General features: G+C 45.7%; 1 protein-coding gene across 1 annotated transcript in view; it reads right to left on the reverse strand.

The window, feature by feature from the left end:
• NDST2 (N-deacetylase and N-sulfotransferase 2) overlaps positions 1–18,663 on the reverse strand; it is a 136,653-nt gene that overhangs the window by 3,302 nt on the left and 114,688 nt on the right. The window contains 14 exon segments of the mRNA XM_075758595.1: positions 345–454; positions 1,759–1,929; positions 2,166–2,340; positions 3,711–3,834; positions 4,943–5,039; positions 5,849–6,031; positions 10,604–10,644; positions 10,647–10,670; positions 10,673–10,729; positions 11,139–11,225; positions 11,228–11,331; positions 11,981–11,982; positions 12,811–12,962; positions 13,157–13,244. Coding sequence (XP_075614710.1) covers positions 345–454; positions 1,759–1,929; positions 2,166–2,340; positions 3,711–3,834; positions 4,943–5,039; positions 5,849–6,031; positions 10,604–10,644; positions 10,647–10,670; positions 10,673–10,729; positions 11,139–11,225; positions 11,228–11,331; positions 11,981–11,982; positions 12,811–12,962; positions 13,157–13,244 — 1,415 coding nt within the window.

An 18,663-nucleotide genomic window follows, 5' to 3' on the forward strand; every position in this document is an offset into this window, starting at 1 on the left:
ATATAGGTATAACAACACAGAGCATAAGGAGCACTAATAATTCCAGCACCTCTTCTGAAACCACAAAGAGCAAATGGAAAACACTGTAATTACAGCTGTGAGCAACCTCATGCTTCTCCATGACAGCACCAAAACCCACCCCTTTTCCTATCATTTCTGGAAAGACTAAGCTATGATTCTAGTCTCAGTGTAGTGTTTCATGCTATCTGAACCTAACTTTAGGGTTAGGCATACCTCTGAAACCTTGGCAGGTCTTGTAGTCAGAGATAAGTATTCTTCCAGTCAAGTGCTTATTAGTATCACACTTGGCTAATAAAGTGCCCTCCCAAAACCAGTTTCCTTACCTGAGGGCCTGGGTGTAGTTAAAGAGTGGTGTAACTCCCAAGAACTTCTGGATGTTGTCCATTACGGAGGCAGGGTTGTGTCTCAGCTCCTGGCCATCCACAATGAGAAGCTGAAAAAGAGAGCAGCTACTTCAGCCTCTGGCAGCTTGTGCTGAGTGACACCCGTGAGCTGCTGGCTCTCAGAACTGCCCCCGGCCTTTGTGCCTGTGAGTAAAGTCTTCCAAAGCCTGTTTATTCTAGAGCAACACGACGGGAGGACACGTGGCCCATTTGTCACCATAGACAGAGAAGTTACGATACAGGGCATGGTACTATAAGAGTAGATCATGACAGGCCTTGCTTAGTAAATGTGCCTTTTGCCACACCCCTGTAACTGGGGATTAAGGCCCAGCAGTAGCATGATTTACAGATTGTCTCCGGAAACCTCATGTATTCTTTTTAGATGTCAGCAGCCATTCTGCTAAGTATTCTTCTGCAACTTCTGATTATTCTTCCATTATGTGTATAATAGACAATTATGAACAACGTTCCTGCTAATAAATTACCTAGTCCAAGGAACACAACAGAAAAATAGTCCCATGACCTGAAGTCTGGGGACCTGTAGTTAAGTACAAGGATGGTGTGTCTGGCTCTGTCATTCCTCACAGCAGTAACCTCCAGGAACAGCGAGGCAATGTGACACGAGCCCAAGAATGTTTTCCCGTGTCTCTTTTAGTCTTGGCAGATCTCGCATGTACAGTTTAGGCTACTGCCTTGGCAGAGAGTAAGAGACTAAATGGGCATTATAAAGCTCTGCTGGATTATAGACTGTCTGAGGATAATCCCAGCAGCAGAAAGGAACTTGAAAAAACACATCCTGACTCACAATGTATTAGTTTTTAAATTTCTTGGGAGTTTAGAGACAGAAACGGTCTATATTGTCTATTAATTGACTTTTTGCAAATTTATATACAAAACAGAATCCTGACATCTCTGCAGTGAAACTTCCCTTCAGCAGACAGCTGAAGGCTTCACAACATGGGAACCAACAAATGGCAGAGTCCAAGAGCCTCTTTAAAGCAATGAAACCACAGCAAGTAGCTGAACACCTACTGGGCTTGAAGAGGGTCCCTGGGCTGCAGGCTGCCAAGATGAAAGGAGTGCTAACACTGCTGTTCTTGCTGAACTTCATGTTCTGGAGCTCTCTGGGAGATCACAGTATCCCCCTTCCACTCATTTACTTTTACAAATACAATAAAGTGCAAAATTCAAGCCTGATTTCTTACCAGCTCAGGAAGCAAGTGGTGGCTTTTTTTCCAAAAGACAAGACAGAAAGTGAAACGAAAACAATGGGGAGGGGAATGCATACATGTGTTATAGTTTGTTCTCCTCTCCACTAACCTACAAGGGGCTCTAAGAGAGCCAAACCTCCTACCTGCCCAGAGGGGTAGTACGTGAGCCAGCGCTCTAGGTGACTTGAATACCAGCCAGGGAGCAGGCAGCGGCTTTGCAGGTTGCGCAGTTCCTGAGGGGCCTGGGATTTCGCAGAGATCACTTGGTAGAAGGTGTAATTGAGTGCCACAGGGTCATTGTGAGCACGCTGGTGCTGAAAAACAAGCTGAATTCAGGAGCAGGAACACACAATTCCACCTTACGCATCTCTGTGCAGGCCCCACTGACTCGGCACAACCACCCAGTACTGCCTTTGTTTGCAACTGCCCACACTCTGCAGGCAGCCTGCATCATCTCCCCACCCGCCCTGTGGACACGGATCCATGGCTTTCTGCCTCCCCCCACTGAACATCTCTGTCCCTCACGCGCAGAACAGTGCAGGGAAGTTACCTGGTACCACGAATAGGCTCGGTCAGCAGGGTTGATCAGAACAGTAATGATTTTGGCTCGAGGAAGCAGGGCTGCACCACGTTTTGGAACCACCTCTGTGTCAAAGTAATTGGCACTCTTCTCAAACATGAAGTCAGTGCTGGCATTGGAGGGGATGGGAAAGAATTCCATGTACCTGCCAAACAGACAGGATGCTGGTGAGCAGCATGGCCCAACAAAGAAATAGCACACAGGACAAAACAATGCCCTTGCTCCTCTTCAACAGACCAGCTCGCAGAACTGCACCACCCCAGTAACGCAAAGAATGGGCAAATGGGTGCAGAGCTGGCAGGGGCACGACTTGGAAAGGGGTGGTGGAGCACAACATAGAAAGTTGGAGATGATAAAAGGGTAAGAAAGTATTCTGGTGAGAGTGTGTTCCCCAAGTCTAAGTCATTTGTCTCTTTGTACATCAGTCCATAGCTGAGACACAAGGTCAAGAGCCCTGCTCTGCATCATAGGAGCTTGTCAGATTAGTAAGATGGAAACTCTTAAGGCATTTGAGTACTGGTAGGGTAGAGGGTAATTGGGGGACAGGGCACTAGAAGGCACTGGAAGACTGGTCTCTGCTGAAATTTAAGCTGTACAACGAGCTCATTCCATGCTAAACACAAAGACTCTCCTTTTGCATGTGATGCTACACTCAAATCAATTTGGATAACTTTCCCAGGGGATGCACATAAAAGCCCATCTTTCTAGGCCTAACCGTCAGCTAGCACAACTGCTCTGTTGTCACTCAAGTACCAGTCACCTTCCAATATCTTTTCAACAGTCCTCTAAATGATCAGAGAAGCGAGACAAAATCTCCCACAGCTCACGGGCAAATAATGCCTCACTACCACACAGCCGTCCCTCAGAGCCACACATGAGGCAGTGTAGCGCCACGGTCAACCCAAAGTTAATGCTTTGAGCAAGAAACAACTTTAAAATTTCTCTGCCTGGAAATATAATGGCATAGTAGTGCCACAGTGACACTAGTATTGCCCTGCCAGGTGGGAACACTTTATCAGGATTGCATACTTGTACAGGTAAAGAACAGGGTATGCATGTGGACACTGGAGCCAGCACAAGGAATGCAGTGACGGCTGTAAGTCTAAAGGGCTCAGAACTTCAGTAAGGAGGTTGTCCCCTCTCTACTATGTGTCTTAACTCAGAAACCGCGAAGAACTTTCTAATAAGCACATTGTTGTCTGTTTTGCACATCAAAGGAGAAGAAACCTCATGACAACAGTGCATTCAACAAAGACTGAATTTTTAAAGCTAAATCATGCCTAGAAATCTCTGGGAACAGTCACTAAAATCAGAAACTACCTGTCCTGCTCCTGGGGCTAAGCAGTTGGGTTAGCAGGGAAACAGAGAACATGCGCTGAGCAATAGCAATGAAAACAGCTGTTCAGGTCAGGAATAGAGAAGCTACTGGTGGCTGAGGTGGGCACACAGAGAGACTCAGGAGAAGACAACGTGGGCACACCTTGTCACAGAACAACACACGTCAGGGATTCTTACCAATCAATTCCTTTATGATAGTTGGGTCCATTAAAAAACTGGATCTCCTCAAAGGTGGTTGGACTTGGGAAGTTACTGGTGACAGCTGGATGCATGGTCAAGAAGAAGTGCACAGCTGTTGTGCCTGCAACAGGAACCAGTTAACGGGACCTGGGTCACACACAATGCTTGGCTGAATGAAAGGCTTTTCACTGCAAAAACAGTCCCCAAGTGGGCACACTCCTTAACTCACACAGGTTACAAGAGCGGTGACACCAAGCACTTTGGCATTGAACTCAGCAGTTCAATCCCACGTTTCAGTTCACGCAGGTGATTTAAGTCACCTCTTTAGCATGACAGCCATCACCCATTTCACCTATCTTGTGTTCTTACCGTGGCTGGGCTAATGCACACATATTTTTTCCCTGGTGGCACAGCCACACTGTCACATGGCACAACCCATACCTGCCAAATAGGAGGTGGCCTGGGCACTGCAGGACAGCATCACCTATTTGGGAAGGAGATGTGCTAGGGACAACATCAGTGTCCTTGCTGTGCCATTGCAAGCAGCTTGGGTGGTGATACAGGAGGGCCCATGCTGCACACACAGCAACAGAGCTTCGCAGTGACGCAGTGCGAAGGCAGGAGACAGCAGCTTGGCTGGGACAAGGCCAGCATCACTGTTTGCTGTGCGTGGTTTGAAGACCTAGCTTCAAGACCTGGGAGACTCCTCAGGACAGTATATACAGATAGCTCTGCCACTGCCAACCACAATGCCACAGCAGTTAAGAGGTGGTGACAGAGGTCAGACAAAAGAGGATCTCTGCCTCCCACTAGCAGTGACATGGAGCACACAGTGGGTGCACAGATCTATCGCAATAAAAGCACTTGGGGGCGTTCATCATAACCTTTGCTAAGCGTGTGTGTTAGTCCTGCTGACAGCTTACGTTTGTGACACACTAAGACAGGTCACAGTTTCTCTGAGCTTATGTGGAAAAGCCAAAACACAACTCTGCAGGTAGGGCTTTTCCCTGCAATCACGACTGAGCCAAGCAAAGTGCGCAAAGTACTGACAGACTTGCCAGATTTAGGTTAGAACAAATCTGAGATTCTCTGAAATGTCCTCTGTGGCCATTTGGCAGCTTGCACAAAGGGCAGCCATACAGACCTACAACACAGACCTTTCCAGCTCTCCTCTCTGGAGGAATGAGATGGAAGCTGCAATCTATCTTTCGATAAAGTATTCACATTACCGGTTTTCTGAGGTCCCACGATGAGGAACTTGGGGAGTCGATCACATGTTTTCTCTTTGGACCAGATATCCTTGTGCCTCTTATCGTCACAGGGATTCTGCAGCACAAGTGATGGGATTAAGCATTACCACAGGAGCTAATGGAAAGGGGAGGGAAAAGCTGGAAGGCCAGTCCTCTCAGAAAATGCTCTTAGCACGTGAAGAATACTTCACAGCCACACTGCTGCCCTGCCAGGCATCAAGAAGAGTTAAGTAAAAACACAGGGGAACATTTTAAAAAAAGTCTAACATGACACGGAAGCCAAAGTCCCTCTGAGAGTGTTAACCACAGGCCCTGCCCTACGCAGCCATGCTGGACTGGGCCACCGTGATAGTACAGCTCAGCATCTGTGAACTTCTGGCAGACAGACAACTCTATCACCTTCAGTTAATTTCATCTGCTCATTACCATGCAAAGAGCTGCTGCACTGGGATAAAATGGAATAAGCATGTTTTTATTTAATGAACACGAATTCTGCAGTGTGAAATTACTTTAAGATTAATCACATTAACATGCTTTGCAAGCTCCTCCAGCACCAAACAGGGTTCTTCCTCGCACACTTCGCATTTCACAGCAGCTTGCTCTAATATAAGCCCTTTAACGACCCAAATGCCTGCAAGCCTGCCCCCCAGTCACCTATGACAGCCATCCCTGTCCCTAAGCTCACACCGTGAGTGTGTCCTACTGCTCCTACTCCCCCTCCCTTCCACCTTGCAATTTGCCACCTGCAGCCTCAAGCCACAAAGGTTAAGCCTAAAAGTTTTATGCATTACCCCTCTGTGCTCTGGATCAGCAGTCTCACCACGCTTTACAGGTGGGACATACTTCTTGGAAGACCACTAGGAGCAGTTAAAGCTGCCTTCTCACCTGCCACAAGGGATTCTTCTCCTGGGGAAAGATTTCAAAGTACTTTTTTGCAAGTTGGACAGGGGGTAGTGTTTGCAGGCGAAGGTTGGTCCAGCACTGCACAAACTTGACCAGGCTCTCAAAAGTGTACAGTCCCAGGCGGTCATTCCCATAGTTGGACAGGTGGGTCATGAAGATGCTGATCTGAAAGTAGAAAGGACATGGGATACTGGTAAATCAGGTAACAGTACTGTTTCCTCCTAGTCCAATTCCACTGTCAGCAAGAGCCTGTTCACATCTCAGACTGCCTTGGCTGTCTGGGTTCACAAATGTCGATCTGCCAGGATACGGCAGTGCCTTGATGAAAAATGAAAGAAATGTAGTGCTTGCAAAACAGGGGGAACTCAGGAGAGGAGGGACACAGACCTCTCAGTAAGCCCTGGGAATGGTGTGGTGGGGTGCTAACTGAGCCCTGGCTGTGAGTCGAGAGCCTGTCAGCTTTCATTCACTTTGGAGTGTAAAGGAACAACTGGCAAGTCACAGTTTTAAATACAAACAAGTGTACCCAGGGATCTGAACATGGACTGCAAAGAGACACTGCACTAGGACACTGTCCTAGGAACGGACACCAACTGGTAAGGTTTTAGCTCACAAGAACCTTCAGCATAGGCAGCCCCTGAAAAATGTCCTGCCAAGCCTGAGGATGCAAACCCTTGGGCAAAGTGGCACTGAGCACCCATGGGAGCCCCAGCAGCACTGGGGTGCTTGGGAGCCCATGTGCTATCTCTCTGCCTTGCCAAGCCATCATTTCTCTCAAGCAGATACACTTCCCTCCTGCTTGTTTTTCAGCATTTTAACTTTTGGAAAAGAGTGCGAAAGACTGCTATCAGCTTGACTCTGGTGCGTGGCTTTGACAGGTCCCATGGCATTGTGCATCCCAGTGCCTGTAACACAACATGCAAACCAAGACAAAAACCACACCATGGCTAGAAGTTAGGAAAACAAAGGCAGAACACTAAGGCCAATGGAAAAACGACTATGTGGATGATTTAGCACTCCCCACCCAGTGTCTGCTAGTACAGGGAGGGGAAGAGACCTCAGTCACAGCAGGGGTGCCCATTGCTGCACAGTTCATGGCTGAATCCTGTGATGCCAGGTAAGGTCAGCAGGCAACAACAGTCTTCCCTGGCAGGGGGCAGGAATGGCTTTCCCACTCACAGTAGAGGAAGAATAAAAAGGGGAAGCAGGAGACAGATGGTCTTGGGATGAACACATTTGCAGACTCAGGAGGTCTGAATTCAGTTTTCTGCCCAGTATCACCATGGACTGGTCTGATAGGAGGTACTGACAGATAGTAGCTCTTCGTGTCTGAGCCAAGACATTGTGAAATGCATTTAATCCTGTCCATACAGTGCTCACGCCCCAGGGCCTTTGGGAGGCAACAGAAAACAGTGGCAGGACTCTGGGACATGTGGAAGGTAAGCAGAGTTAAGGATTTATCACATTTGTCTGCCTGTGAGTTTTTTACTTCTGGTTTCCTACTGAGCTGACAGAGAGGTTCTGCCAGATGGGCTCTGGTGCCTATGCAGGAAGGACACAGGTCACCACCTGGGGCACCTTCAAGATTTCCAGAATAAAAAAAACCCTGCATGTGACCCAGGTTAGCAACTGTGTCTCAAGACTGACAGCTTTTGGTAAAATGGCTCACACAGGTAATGCTGTCACCTGCAAACAGTCCCAAGCACCTGGACTTAGAAGATGACAAGCCCAACCAATGAGCCATTTCCCTGTACTTCTGAGCAGTCATGTCCTGTAACCCATGCACTGTTTAACAAGGCCTGGCAGCTTGCTCTGCCTCGTCACAGCTACTGCTGCCAAAACAGCTCTGAGCACTACTTCTGACATAAGCTACACTCAAATCCCATCTCACCATCCCTCCCATGCACACCCAGTAAGCCTGGAAACTGGTTTGGTAATAACACCTCCCTCCCCTTCCCCTCCCTTCCACTCAGCATGCCATGGCTTCCCTTCCTTGACACTGAGGAAAGGTCACAGAGAACCTAGAATACAGAAAACAGGAGGGTATGAGCATCCTTGCAATATGCAACAAGCAGCTGTGAGCACAGCAGTAACCTGCTGGCGTAGTGTGAGAAAAAGTGTTTGTGAGAAGTGATCACAAAGATGCCATTTGCTTCTGGGAGATAGTGACTGGGCACATGGCAGCCTGTCTGCTGAACATCAACAGTTGTTTCCTTCCTGACATCAGACCTTTTTCACTAGTCAGAAGATCAGACGTCTTCTCTTTGCACTGTGGAGTTAACCATAGGCATACAGGCTTGGAGACTCCTGCACATGTATACCCACTCAAAGGGAGCTGGAAGCACCAGAAAGGACTGAAAGAGCCTGGTCCAAGTCTGCCATGGATCACTGCTGGGGTTGTGGGGCTGGCCAGCTTTCTATCAGGTCTGCGAGATGGCTCTATCAGTGAGGGGAGGAATGCAAGGGTCTGAGTCACTGTGCAAACACAAGCAATGAAGAGGAGCTTAGAGCACAGTACTCCACTGCTGAGAGAGAGAGAAATGCTCCACTGCCAAAAGGAAGCAGAAGTGTAAACATCGGAGCATCTGAAGGCGCCTGAAAGAGTTTTAAAAGTCACCGCAAAGAGCCAACAGTAAATCTGGCAAATAAGCTCATCCTGTACCACAGCACAATCTTCCCCAACTTTTTGGATCACAGATCGCTGCCAGCTGCTTTGACCATCACATGCTTATCAGCAAATTTTAATGTGTAGCTCTAGAAACTACATTTCTACAAATTCCTTGGCACAGCCTCCTAGACCAGCAATCATCTCTGGATTACAGTCTGGCAACTGGTTTTCCAAGAGAAACCTAGAGCTCTTAAGTTTCACAGTGGCTACTTCTGCAGGCATTCTTTAAGATCTGACAATTATGAAGTGCGACAAGGTAGAATTCACCCAACATATGGGAAGAGAAACCCACAAAAGCAATGGTCACAGAGAAGAAAGCAGTTTCCTTCCATCTGACCGATCACTCCATATGTAATGCAAAGAATAGCCTTCTCCTTAATACAGACTTTGATTAAGCAGGTAGATTTGGTTGTGTCTCAGGCGACCCAGAAAGAAGGCTGGCTTGCAGATCTGGAAGTAGGAACCCCTACAGCTTTTTAGCTAGGGCTGTTAGAGACCCGTATCTTCTGCAGATCATACACCAAGCCAGAGCTGGTCACAGGCTAACCTTCAGAAACACAGGGCCTGTTTGTAACCTACAGCCTGTGTGATGCACCCAGGGCACATTGTGAAAGTCTTTTCACTATCACAGTTCTACTTCTAGGAGTAGAGAAGCACTAAACACTAGGAAAAGCAGGAGACAAGAAAAAATTAAAATTGAGGGAAAAAGCTTGATTTTCTGATTCACTGATCCTCTACAGCCCCAACCAAAAGTGGCTAAAGCTGCACATTCAGTCCTGCAACGAAGATACAAAAGAAGGAAGGAATGAAAGAAAACATCATGGTGCACAGAGCCACTGATGTTACATGACAAATCCTCCAAACAAGTACGCAATGACTGGACCAGTGCTCCAGGGTTCCCACCTAGGAAGTTAGTGAGAAACCACCTACTTTCTCAGATCTGCTTGCATGGCTTCTTGCCAATACTCAGGCACTGGTGGAAAAGATGTATAAAGTAGAAGTAAAAAGGTAGAAATTTGGAAGTCAGGAGAAAAGAAAAGATTAAACTTTATTATATTCAAGAGTGGCTACAGAAGTAGACATTCTAAAATCACTATGTAAACCTGGCAGGGTAATGCCCATTCAGAGAAACGGAGGACAACAGGTGCCAAATCAGCTTTAATAAGAAACAAATTCAGGTGGGGAATTGAGAAAGTTACTGTACCATCAGAAAGAGCAACATGTCTTCCTGCTGCAGCCAACAAACAGGAATGTGAGGGAATGGGATCTGCGCTTGGAGAGAGCTACAAAAGTTAATCTCCTAATCTATCCATTCAGGATTTTCTAAAAATCACCCCTTTTTTGTGTCTCTTGCCACCTCATACATCTTCCCAGCTTCAGTAGGAATGAGAAACTCACGTGATTTGCCATTCATGGCTAAGTACTGGGAAAGGACTGCAGGGTGTTGAAGGTACTACATTGGCTCAGTGGCTTGATGGAACTGGGAAATGTTGGAAAGAGAAACACCCGTGTCAGACCCAGATCTCCCAAAAATGCCTTAGGGTGACAGCTACATCATAAAAACAGCATATGGAAATTGTTTCAAGTGTATACATATAGAAAGAAAGGGGAGAACACTCCATAACAAAAGCCCACAGAAAGCAATTATTCTGAACAAAAACTCATCAATGAACCAGGGGAGAAGCCAACAGGCAGCAGATGTGTGTGGAACAGAAGGAGCCAAGACACATCTCACTTCTGATTCTTGAAGATGCAGCAGCCTAGGTAACACCCACTCTCCGTTGGGTCATGCTCAGCATGTCACCCTAGCTAGTTTTTATCTGCAGAGTGTTGCACTTGTCAACACCCAATACTGACGCTGCCTTGGCAGTGTGTAAAGCAAGGCAGCATTAACTCAGAAGTACTTCCTTGGCCCTCTTTTCACATCCATCTCGATAGCATCACACTGGAGATACCCACACTATGATGGGTGGGTAATACTGGATCTCCCATAACATCTAGTCCTTTCCCACATCGGGCACATAAGCCGAGACACCCGTGCATTGGTTCCCCTTTCAGATGAGGCTTACTGGGTTCAGGAGCACTGTCAGGAAGAGTTCACCACCACGATGCTCTTGTCCAACTCCTTCGAGCCACAGGATATTCATTATAGAAGATAGTGTGAGTAAAAAGACCACAGGTCTGTCGAGGCAGAACTGGCAATATCAGACAAAGCAAAATTAGGTAAGAGGCGGATGCAACAGAATTTAGACATGAATGTGTCCACAGCAGCACTCTGTGAATCAACATAAAGAGTAAGGGACATAAGCGACATAGGTTCAGAGGACTCTCTTGGTATTCCTCCCAACCATTTACTCATCACAGTGCAAACAAGTCAGTGGGATCTCATTTAGTCTCCTTGTGCTAGGTTTTGCTCTCCTTCATTCAGTACTGGACCTCTGAATTGTACTGAGAACACAGAAACTGCTTTAGGCAAGATTTTTCTTCTTTGCTTGACTTAATGATTTTGGAACACTGGGTGATACTAAGATTAATGTCTCTGATGCAGGTCACTAGAACACTGTCCCTTGGGCAGGAAACTGGGGTCCGCTCGCCTAGCTGCGCTCAACCATGATTCCATTATGGATGACATCCACAGCCGGTACCGGGCAGGCCGTAGGTGTGGGTATTCCTCTGTGCTTGTTACTTGATGCTCCAAACGGATTTCCATGCCTCATAGAGTTGTGTGTGGACAGGATAAACCCCAGAATGATGGGGGGCTACAGCATAGCCCAAGTCTGTGGGAATCCCATGGCTCCTGAAACCAGAACATGCATCTCAATCATTCAATATTTATAATATGATCCTTAATAAGGATCATATTTAGCAATAGACTCCAAGTTGGAGCAAGGTGACAGAGTAACATGTAAATTCTCCGGATTGGGAAACCTGGAATACAGTTTGTTCTTCTTGTTTTATGCATCTATGGAAATATAAGTGTGATTCTGTATCAACAAGGACCTTCAGCACTGGTAACAGCTGCTGTAAAAATGGTCTGGTAGCTTGCAGGTGTGACAAATCAGATTATTCACAAGCCTCAGGTCAGGCTCCTTGGTTACTACAAAGTAATCAATGCTGTTAAGTGACACATCTCACTCCCACAATGCCTAGATCTGAGTCACTAGAGGAGGAAAACAAAATTTCCTTAACTGATATAGAAGGAAAGGAAGATGACAACTGGGCTCTGTCTTTCCTCTAGCAATTCAAAGAAAAGCAGACATGAAGCAAGAGACTGTTGAGGGTGAAAGCTATGGGGCCTGGAGCTACTACTACAATGGCAGGAAATATCTGAATTTCATGGGTTTAATTATACTATGTTGGTTCTGGTAACATGACGACAGCTCTGCCCTGGTGGTGTACAATAAAACCAGAGCCCCTAAATGAAGCAACAACCCTCTCCTTCCCACTGCTAGCCTGTTTATGTTAAATATGTGTAATTGTGTTCTGTGCTTTGTCTCTCTTTGCAAAAGACTGCACTGTTATTTAACCAGGAAAAGAGGAGGCCTAAATTGTTTCTATAATGCTGCAACTGTGCTCTGAATTCAAGATCATTCCTAATCTGTGTGTGTCATGGGAACATAAGACAGCAGCCAGATATTCCCAAGGGGATTACCATCAAAAGAACCAAACTAGAGTTGAAGAGGACATTTCTTTTCAGAGAAACATGTACACTATATTCAACTCTGGGCTGTAAGCATCAAACAGACATTGTTCCAGCAATGCAGGATGTTCAAGGCTTCCCCCTCCTCTGCCAAAACCCAGGGAATTTCCCCTAGACTTCCTAGATAAGTAACTTCCTTCAGCATTGTCTGCAGAGGCCAGAAGTAGGGCTGTTAGCATTTTATACTACCGACCAGGTGACTTCCTTACAAAACCACAGCGAATAAGGATGGAAAAGGAAAAGCTTTCTCGCTGCCAGAGTTTGTAAATTAATTGGATTTGGATGGTAATGCTACAAGTTCACACCTCAGCAAACAAGAGCTTTGGGATTTGCACCCTGGGGCCATGCAGGTGCCAGGAAACACTTCCCATTGCACATGCAGGCACCGAACGGTGTTTCTTGCCTGAAGACAGCAGGAGCCACGCACCAATTTAAAATTTCAAAACTGCCTTTCTTAAAGGCAGCTGAGTTACCAGAGTAGCATTTGGGTTTAGCAGGGTCTGAACAGCTATTCCAGGAGAAGAATGTTTAAGGACTAATACTGTAAAGTAAATAAACTGTGATGCCCCTTACCACAGCAAACTGTTTGTTCAGCTTCATCTGCTCAGCCAGCACAGTGACATTGTGGAAAAGATGAGGCTGCATGTGACTCCACATGTGAGGGAACCACCAGAACTCCTTCCTGTGTTTGAGCAGCATGTCATCCCCTTCATCTTCCTCATCTGTACCTACAGAGAGCAGAAAAGGAAGCGCAAAAACAAAAGGCAGAAGAGGGGCTCAATGTTTCAAAGCATTGACTAACCCCTGCAATGCTGAGTCGTTCCAACAGAGAATCATGCTCCCACTAATGTGTTACACACTACACAGACGAAAGATGGGGGCCATATGCATGTGCTGGGACAAAGGGGTGCAAGGGGCTTACCTGTGTGGTAGAATTTCCCTGAGAAGCCCAGGTTGAAGGTGAAATTTGGGACTAAAGTTCTCAGCTTATTCTGCGTGCTCAGTAAAGCCTGTTCAAATGAAAAGAAAAAAAGAAAATGTTCATATTCAGTTGCTCTGTACATTTCTCTGTGCTCTATCGGTGCCCAGTTCAGTCTGAAGAGGTATCACAGGGGATGGGGCTATGGCATCGTTGCCTGTCGAGTGAAGCAGAGTAGCCAAGTGCTCCACATACAGTCTTTACTTGAAGTAATCCTGCCGTACTAAGTGATGCCACTTTAAAACCACAGTCAGATGATGGTCTTCACTTCAATGTGAAGGACCCAGAGTGTCTGTGCTAAGGCAAAGGAACAATAAATCACTTCCAAGCAACAGATCCCTTACTCTTTCCAGGTTCAACCTCAATGCTCCTCCCTTCCTCTCCCATGTTGGCTGTGACTTTGCTATTGAACCTCTGCCCTTTCTCTGAGCCTACATGTTAATGAAAAGGAGGATGGGGCAGCACATGATGCACAGTCGAAGGAAAAGTCAGTAATATCCAAAGGGATATAAGTAATCCAAAGAGAGGGGGCTTTTATTTAGAGAGGAAAGGTGGATTCGCAGAACTATCATGCAAGGGATCCTGTCATGGCAGGGCAGTATCCCTGGCTTTGTGTCCCTTAAAAGTGCCAAAATCCTATTGTAGCAGGAAAGTATCCTGGATTCTGGAAAGAAAACTTGTGGGAGCTGACATTCACAGTCATGACTCTTGCTCACTTGTGTCTGCTTTAAATGTCCAAAGTAATTGCCATAATCAAAGGGAAGGAGCCTTGTGCCATAAACCCCAAGGTCTAGCAGTGTACAGAGTAAGACAGCAGACAGCCTTGACAGGAAAAAACCCCAGAGGTTCAGTATGCCACAGACAAGTAATACACAAACTAGTTCCAGTCAAATTTCTTCTCCTGGAAAACAATAAAAGAGAGAAGCCCCGAGATGCACGCTCTGCTGCTAACTGTGTGCTTCGGGGAAAGTGTCACTGGTGCAGCTCCCTATGGGAGAAGTTCTCAATCAAAGAGGGACCTGGCAGGAGGGCTGTTGGGCAGGTGACTGAGATGGTCCTTGCCCGGCATTTATTAGATTTAATAGCTTTTCTAAGAAAGCAATGGATCAGTGGCTGCACCAAGGTGAAGGGGATGACCTCTCAACAGCAGACTTGGGCTAGATGCAAATACACGAGCAATTTGGCACATAATACTGGGGGAAAGCATACAGGCTTTTAAACTGTGCAGGGGAGATGGACAGATCTTTCTGTATCAGCTGCCCTTCCCAGCCTCAAGGAGCACAAAAGGCACTACAAACGCTGCCGTCACATGGCTCACTCTCTATAGGGCATTGTTTAGGCACACTGCTCCCTAGGTGGTGAAAGTGCAGTCACAAAGGCAGACTCTCATTCAGTGGGGGGGACCAGCTTGACACCTACCACTTAAGGATATCCTGAGAAATCACTGCTGTCACTAATATTTCAAAACAGTGTGACCAAACACTGATCATCACATTAATTTAAAAATTATGACTTCTGTAATTTACTTCAATCAGCCATGCACTGCAAAAGTATCTTGGAGCAAAGAAGCTGAGCGGTTTTATTCCCAAGGCAGGCAGCCCATGACCTCTCACACACAAGGTGGGAAGACCAGACAGATTATTTCTGCAGTGCTGCAGACACTCTCAGTGCTCTCTCTGAAGGAACCAAGCTTTCAGACTTTTCCTAGAGACACACTTAATAGCCTGATCCCCCTCCCCACAGTCCACACAACAGTGACATCAAATGCAGCCTAGGACAAATTTCAAAGATCCCAGCTCCTTCATGGCCACATGCCAACCACATCCTTACCCCAGTGCCCACCCAAGAGTAGTATTTTCAGAAATGTATGGCACATGACATCTCCAGAACCTATCACAAATGTAGGCAGTGCTTTTAAAAGGTGACATGCCAGCAGCACTGATCGCTGAAGCCTCCTTTGCTGCGTAAGATCTAGAATAGGCAGTGGGAAGTCAAATTCCCCTCAATGACCCCATAAGACACAGGGACTCATCCACACATCAGAGAACACAGACTAAGAGCTGTGTGTCTCTCTACAGAGAAGTACCTGTCTGCCCAGCTGGATGACAATAGTGCATCAAATTTGGGACCAGCACCTTTAACATATCACCCAGTACCTTAGACAGGAAAGTGCCACTTTCTTTTCTTGTCTCCAGAGCTGTCCCAAGCCTCACCACCTCTCTCTGCTGCCCTGAAAGGCACAGCCAGTTCCTCAAGCTCAGCAGGAGGTGGAGGGAGGAAAGACAGCGGTTAAGAGGCTTAGCATTCTCTACACAGAGAGAGATTTAAAGCCTGGCTGGGGTTACCATGACGACACATCTGTCTGATGATAAATCCCAAAAAGCCCTGCTCCAGCAGGCAGCAATCCTTTGTGTCAAGGGAGGGACCAGGGAAGAACTGTGGGGGCCCCAGAAATTCTGGGACTGGAGTCCTATGGAGTCTTGCTTTCCTGGTGGGTTTACTGCTAATCGTGTGCCACCCCTCTGCTGATGCTGAGTCCTTTTCGCAGCCACATCCATAAGGTGGGCATGGCAGAGGGTTTGAAGACATGTCTTTCCCCTGCACAGGATAAAAGAGACTAAGATGCCAAGTAAAAATATTTGGAAATTTGTTTCAACAAATTATGCATTCCCTAGCACACTGGTTCAGAGAGGTCTGTGAGCTGTAAGTGAAACAATACAGATGTGGGAACAGGCCAGAAGGTGGCACTTCTCTCTGCTCTGACACCTCTGCACTGTTTCTTTTTTACAAAATAGGATGAATATAATAGTACTAATAATATCTTACAGGTGACTCAAGTGGCATTTCATTTATATCCATAACATGCTCTGAGATTCTTAAATGAAAGGCAATCAAGAAATGTGGATGGAGTAGGCTATCCATTAAGATATAAAAATAGCTAGCCAGATGCAAACAGATCTTCATGTGCATATTTAAGAAATATAGTTGCTCATGTGGTACAGGACAGAACGTTAGCATTTTAGCTATCCCCTATTTCTAAAAAGTAAATTTTCTTCCCTAGAAAACTGCCCCTCCAATCCCTCCAAGTATTTGTTTCATATTTTCTAACTATCTTCCATTCCAGAAATCCTTCCAAGATGCCGCCAAGACCACCAGCTAGCCAGAAAGGCCCCTTCCCCAGCTAAGCTCCCTGCTAGAAGCTCAGCAAAGCTCACCCCAGGAAGGAAGAGATGGGGTCTCCAAGAGATTCCCAGCATTGCCACCAGACCTCATAAGCCACATCAAGGCCTGACCAGGCTTCACGCTTGTCACAGTCTATCAGAGAACGCCATCTGCAACTCACTAACCTGTATTTCTGGAGGCCTTTAGTACTTAATTGGGGCAGCCATGCTGCAGATCCAAGTGACAGCTGCATTCCAATGCACACTTCTGGACACAATGCAAAAAAGGTCTAAACTTCAGCCTGATGTTTGATGCTCATCACTTTAAAAAAAGGCTTTTTTAAAAATTTCAAACAATGATAAATATTTACTTCTAAGCAAATGTTAGGGGGAAAAAAGTTTAAAATTGTGCCTAGTTGCAACACATTAAAAAAAACCCCTATATAATCTTGCTGATGGATCTGCAAAGATTTACTCAACAGTCACTACAAGCTCTTGATGCCATCCAGTGAAAGACAAAAACTCTCAATGGGGTTAAAATTCTAGGAGTGAGAAGAATTCAGGGGAAGCCACAGCACCCTAACTGTACCCTCTTTAGGTTGCTTCTTTAGGACCTAATCCTCTTCTAACATGGCACAGTGTCCTTGGCATCGCAATAATACAGGACTAAATCTCGGTGCAACTCTGCTTTTTCAGCTATGAAATTTTTATCTTCCAAAAGTGTTTGCAGAGATTTTAGCTGTTTCACACAAACCCTAAGTATTACCTCCCCTATCTCAGGTCCCTCTAAAAAGAGGTCAAAGAGAAAAAGGGGGAAAATAAGTTGAGAGTCAGATGCTGGGAAGAGAGGATTTAATGAGTCTAGGAAAACACTACATGGACAAATGAAAAGAAACAGATGATAAAAAAAATGGAGGAAGAAAGCAGAGTGCTTTTACAGCCTTTTCTCAAATGCTCATGCAAAGCATACTAGGAATGTGTTGCAGAAACAGCTTCTTCATAGGAACTGCCCCTGTGGACATTGGGTAGAACATTCTCAAGAGGATTTTCTGCAGTTTTCTCACTGCCCAGCAGTAGCACTGGCACAGCTCAAAACAGTGCTGTCAAAAGAGAAAGCATTCATGGTACTGGTATTTCTACCTCCCCTACAATGTTAGAATTGGGGAGTTAGAAACTGCTGAATATTTTCATTTCAGGTAAGATCATCCTCTACAATTTAGACAGGCAAGAGCTGGCTGACGGCCACCCTCACTACATTCTCTCTCTTCCACCCCCATCATTCATAACCCAAAACGAAAGGACTGTCCCTGATTTTCACTTAGCTTGCTCTTAGATTTGCTAGCAACAACTGCTCACTATTTATGCCCTTGTAGAGATTACCAGCAAGAGAGGCAAAACCTCATCTACTTAATCTTCTTTCCTCTTACCTAAAGATGACCAGGAAGGATCATAAAAGCCAGATCCTTTTGCATTAGAAACAGCTCGTTGACCAGTTCCATGGAGGTTTGGTAAATTCCAAGGATTATTATTTTAGAAGAAACTGCACGTGGAATAATTGAAAAGAGATTCTCCAAGATTTAGTTTTGTTAATTACGTGCAGCTCAAATCTCTGGTAAACTTCACAAGGGAAAAATGTTTTCCCTGTGCAACTTCGAACTGTTTCACTTCAAGTGAGGACTGCAAGCTCCTGCTGTAGCCCTTTGCCAGAAAGAGGAACTCAAGGTTATCATCTTTAAAGTAAAAGCAAGTACGATTCCTTTTTTATTTTTTAAGAGGAAAGCTATTCAGCCCTCCTTTAAGCATCACAAATAAAAACATTTCTCCATTCACTCAGGACATCTACCATGGGCATGCATGTGACCAAATTATATTCAGCACTTTCTTTTAATAGTAATTTTGTCTGGGAAGCTCTCTGAACGTGGACCTGCATACGGCAAACAGGCTCACTGGGACAGCAGTCAATTTTATACCTTCACACAACATCCAATCTTCAAACCGCTACCCTGACCACTGTAATCTAAGCTTTAAGATAAGGAGCTGTGTGTTGAGATAACAGCCCTGAAACAGAGCTTTCATATAAAAGGCCAAAGAAAATACCAGCTGTTCTGTCACTATTATATCCCCTTCTCTCCCCACAGCAAGAGGCTATCAACAAATCCATGTAGTTATTTCTCACTTTTAAAAAATAAAAATTCATTAACCTCTTGTGGCTCTGCAATCAGAGAGCTTCTTTTAAATGGATAAATCTGGGTTTTATCTGCTTTGCCCGTGATTCTCTGCTTACTGATC

The sequence above is a fragment of the Balearica regulorum genome, chromosome 7 (genome assembly GCF_011004875.1).
Source record: "Balearica regulorum gibbericeps isolate bBalReg1 chromosome 7, bBalReg1.pri, whole genome shotgun sequence".
In the NCBI taxonomy this organism is placed as follows: domain Eukaryota; kingdom Metazoa; phylum Chordata; class Aves; order Gruiformes; family Gruidae; genus Balearica; species Balearica regulorum.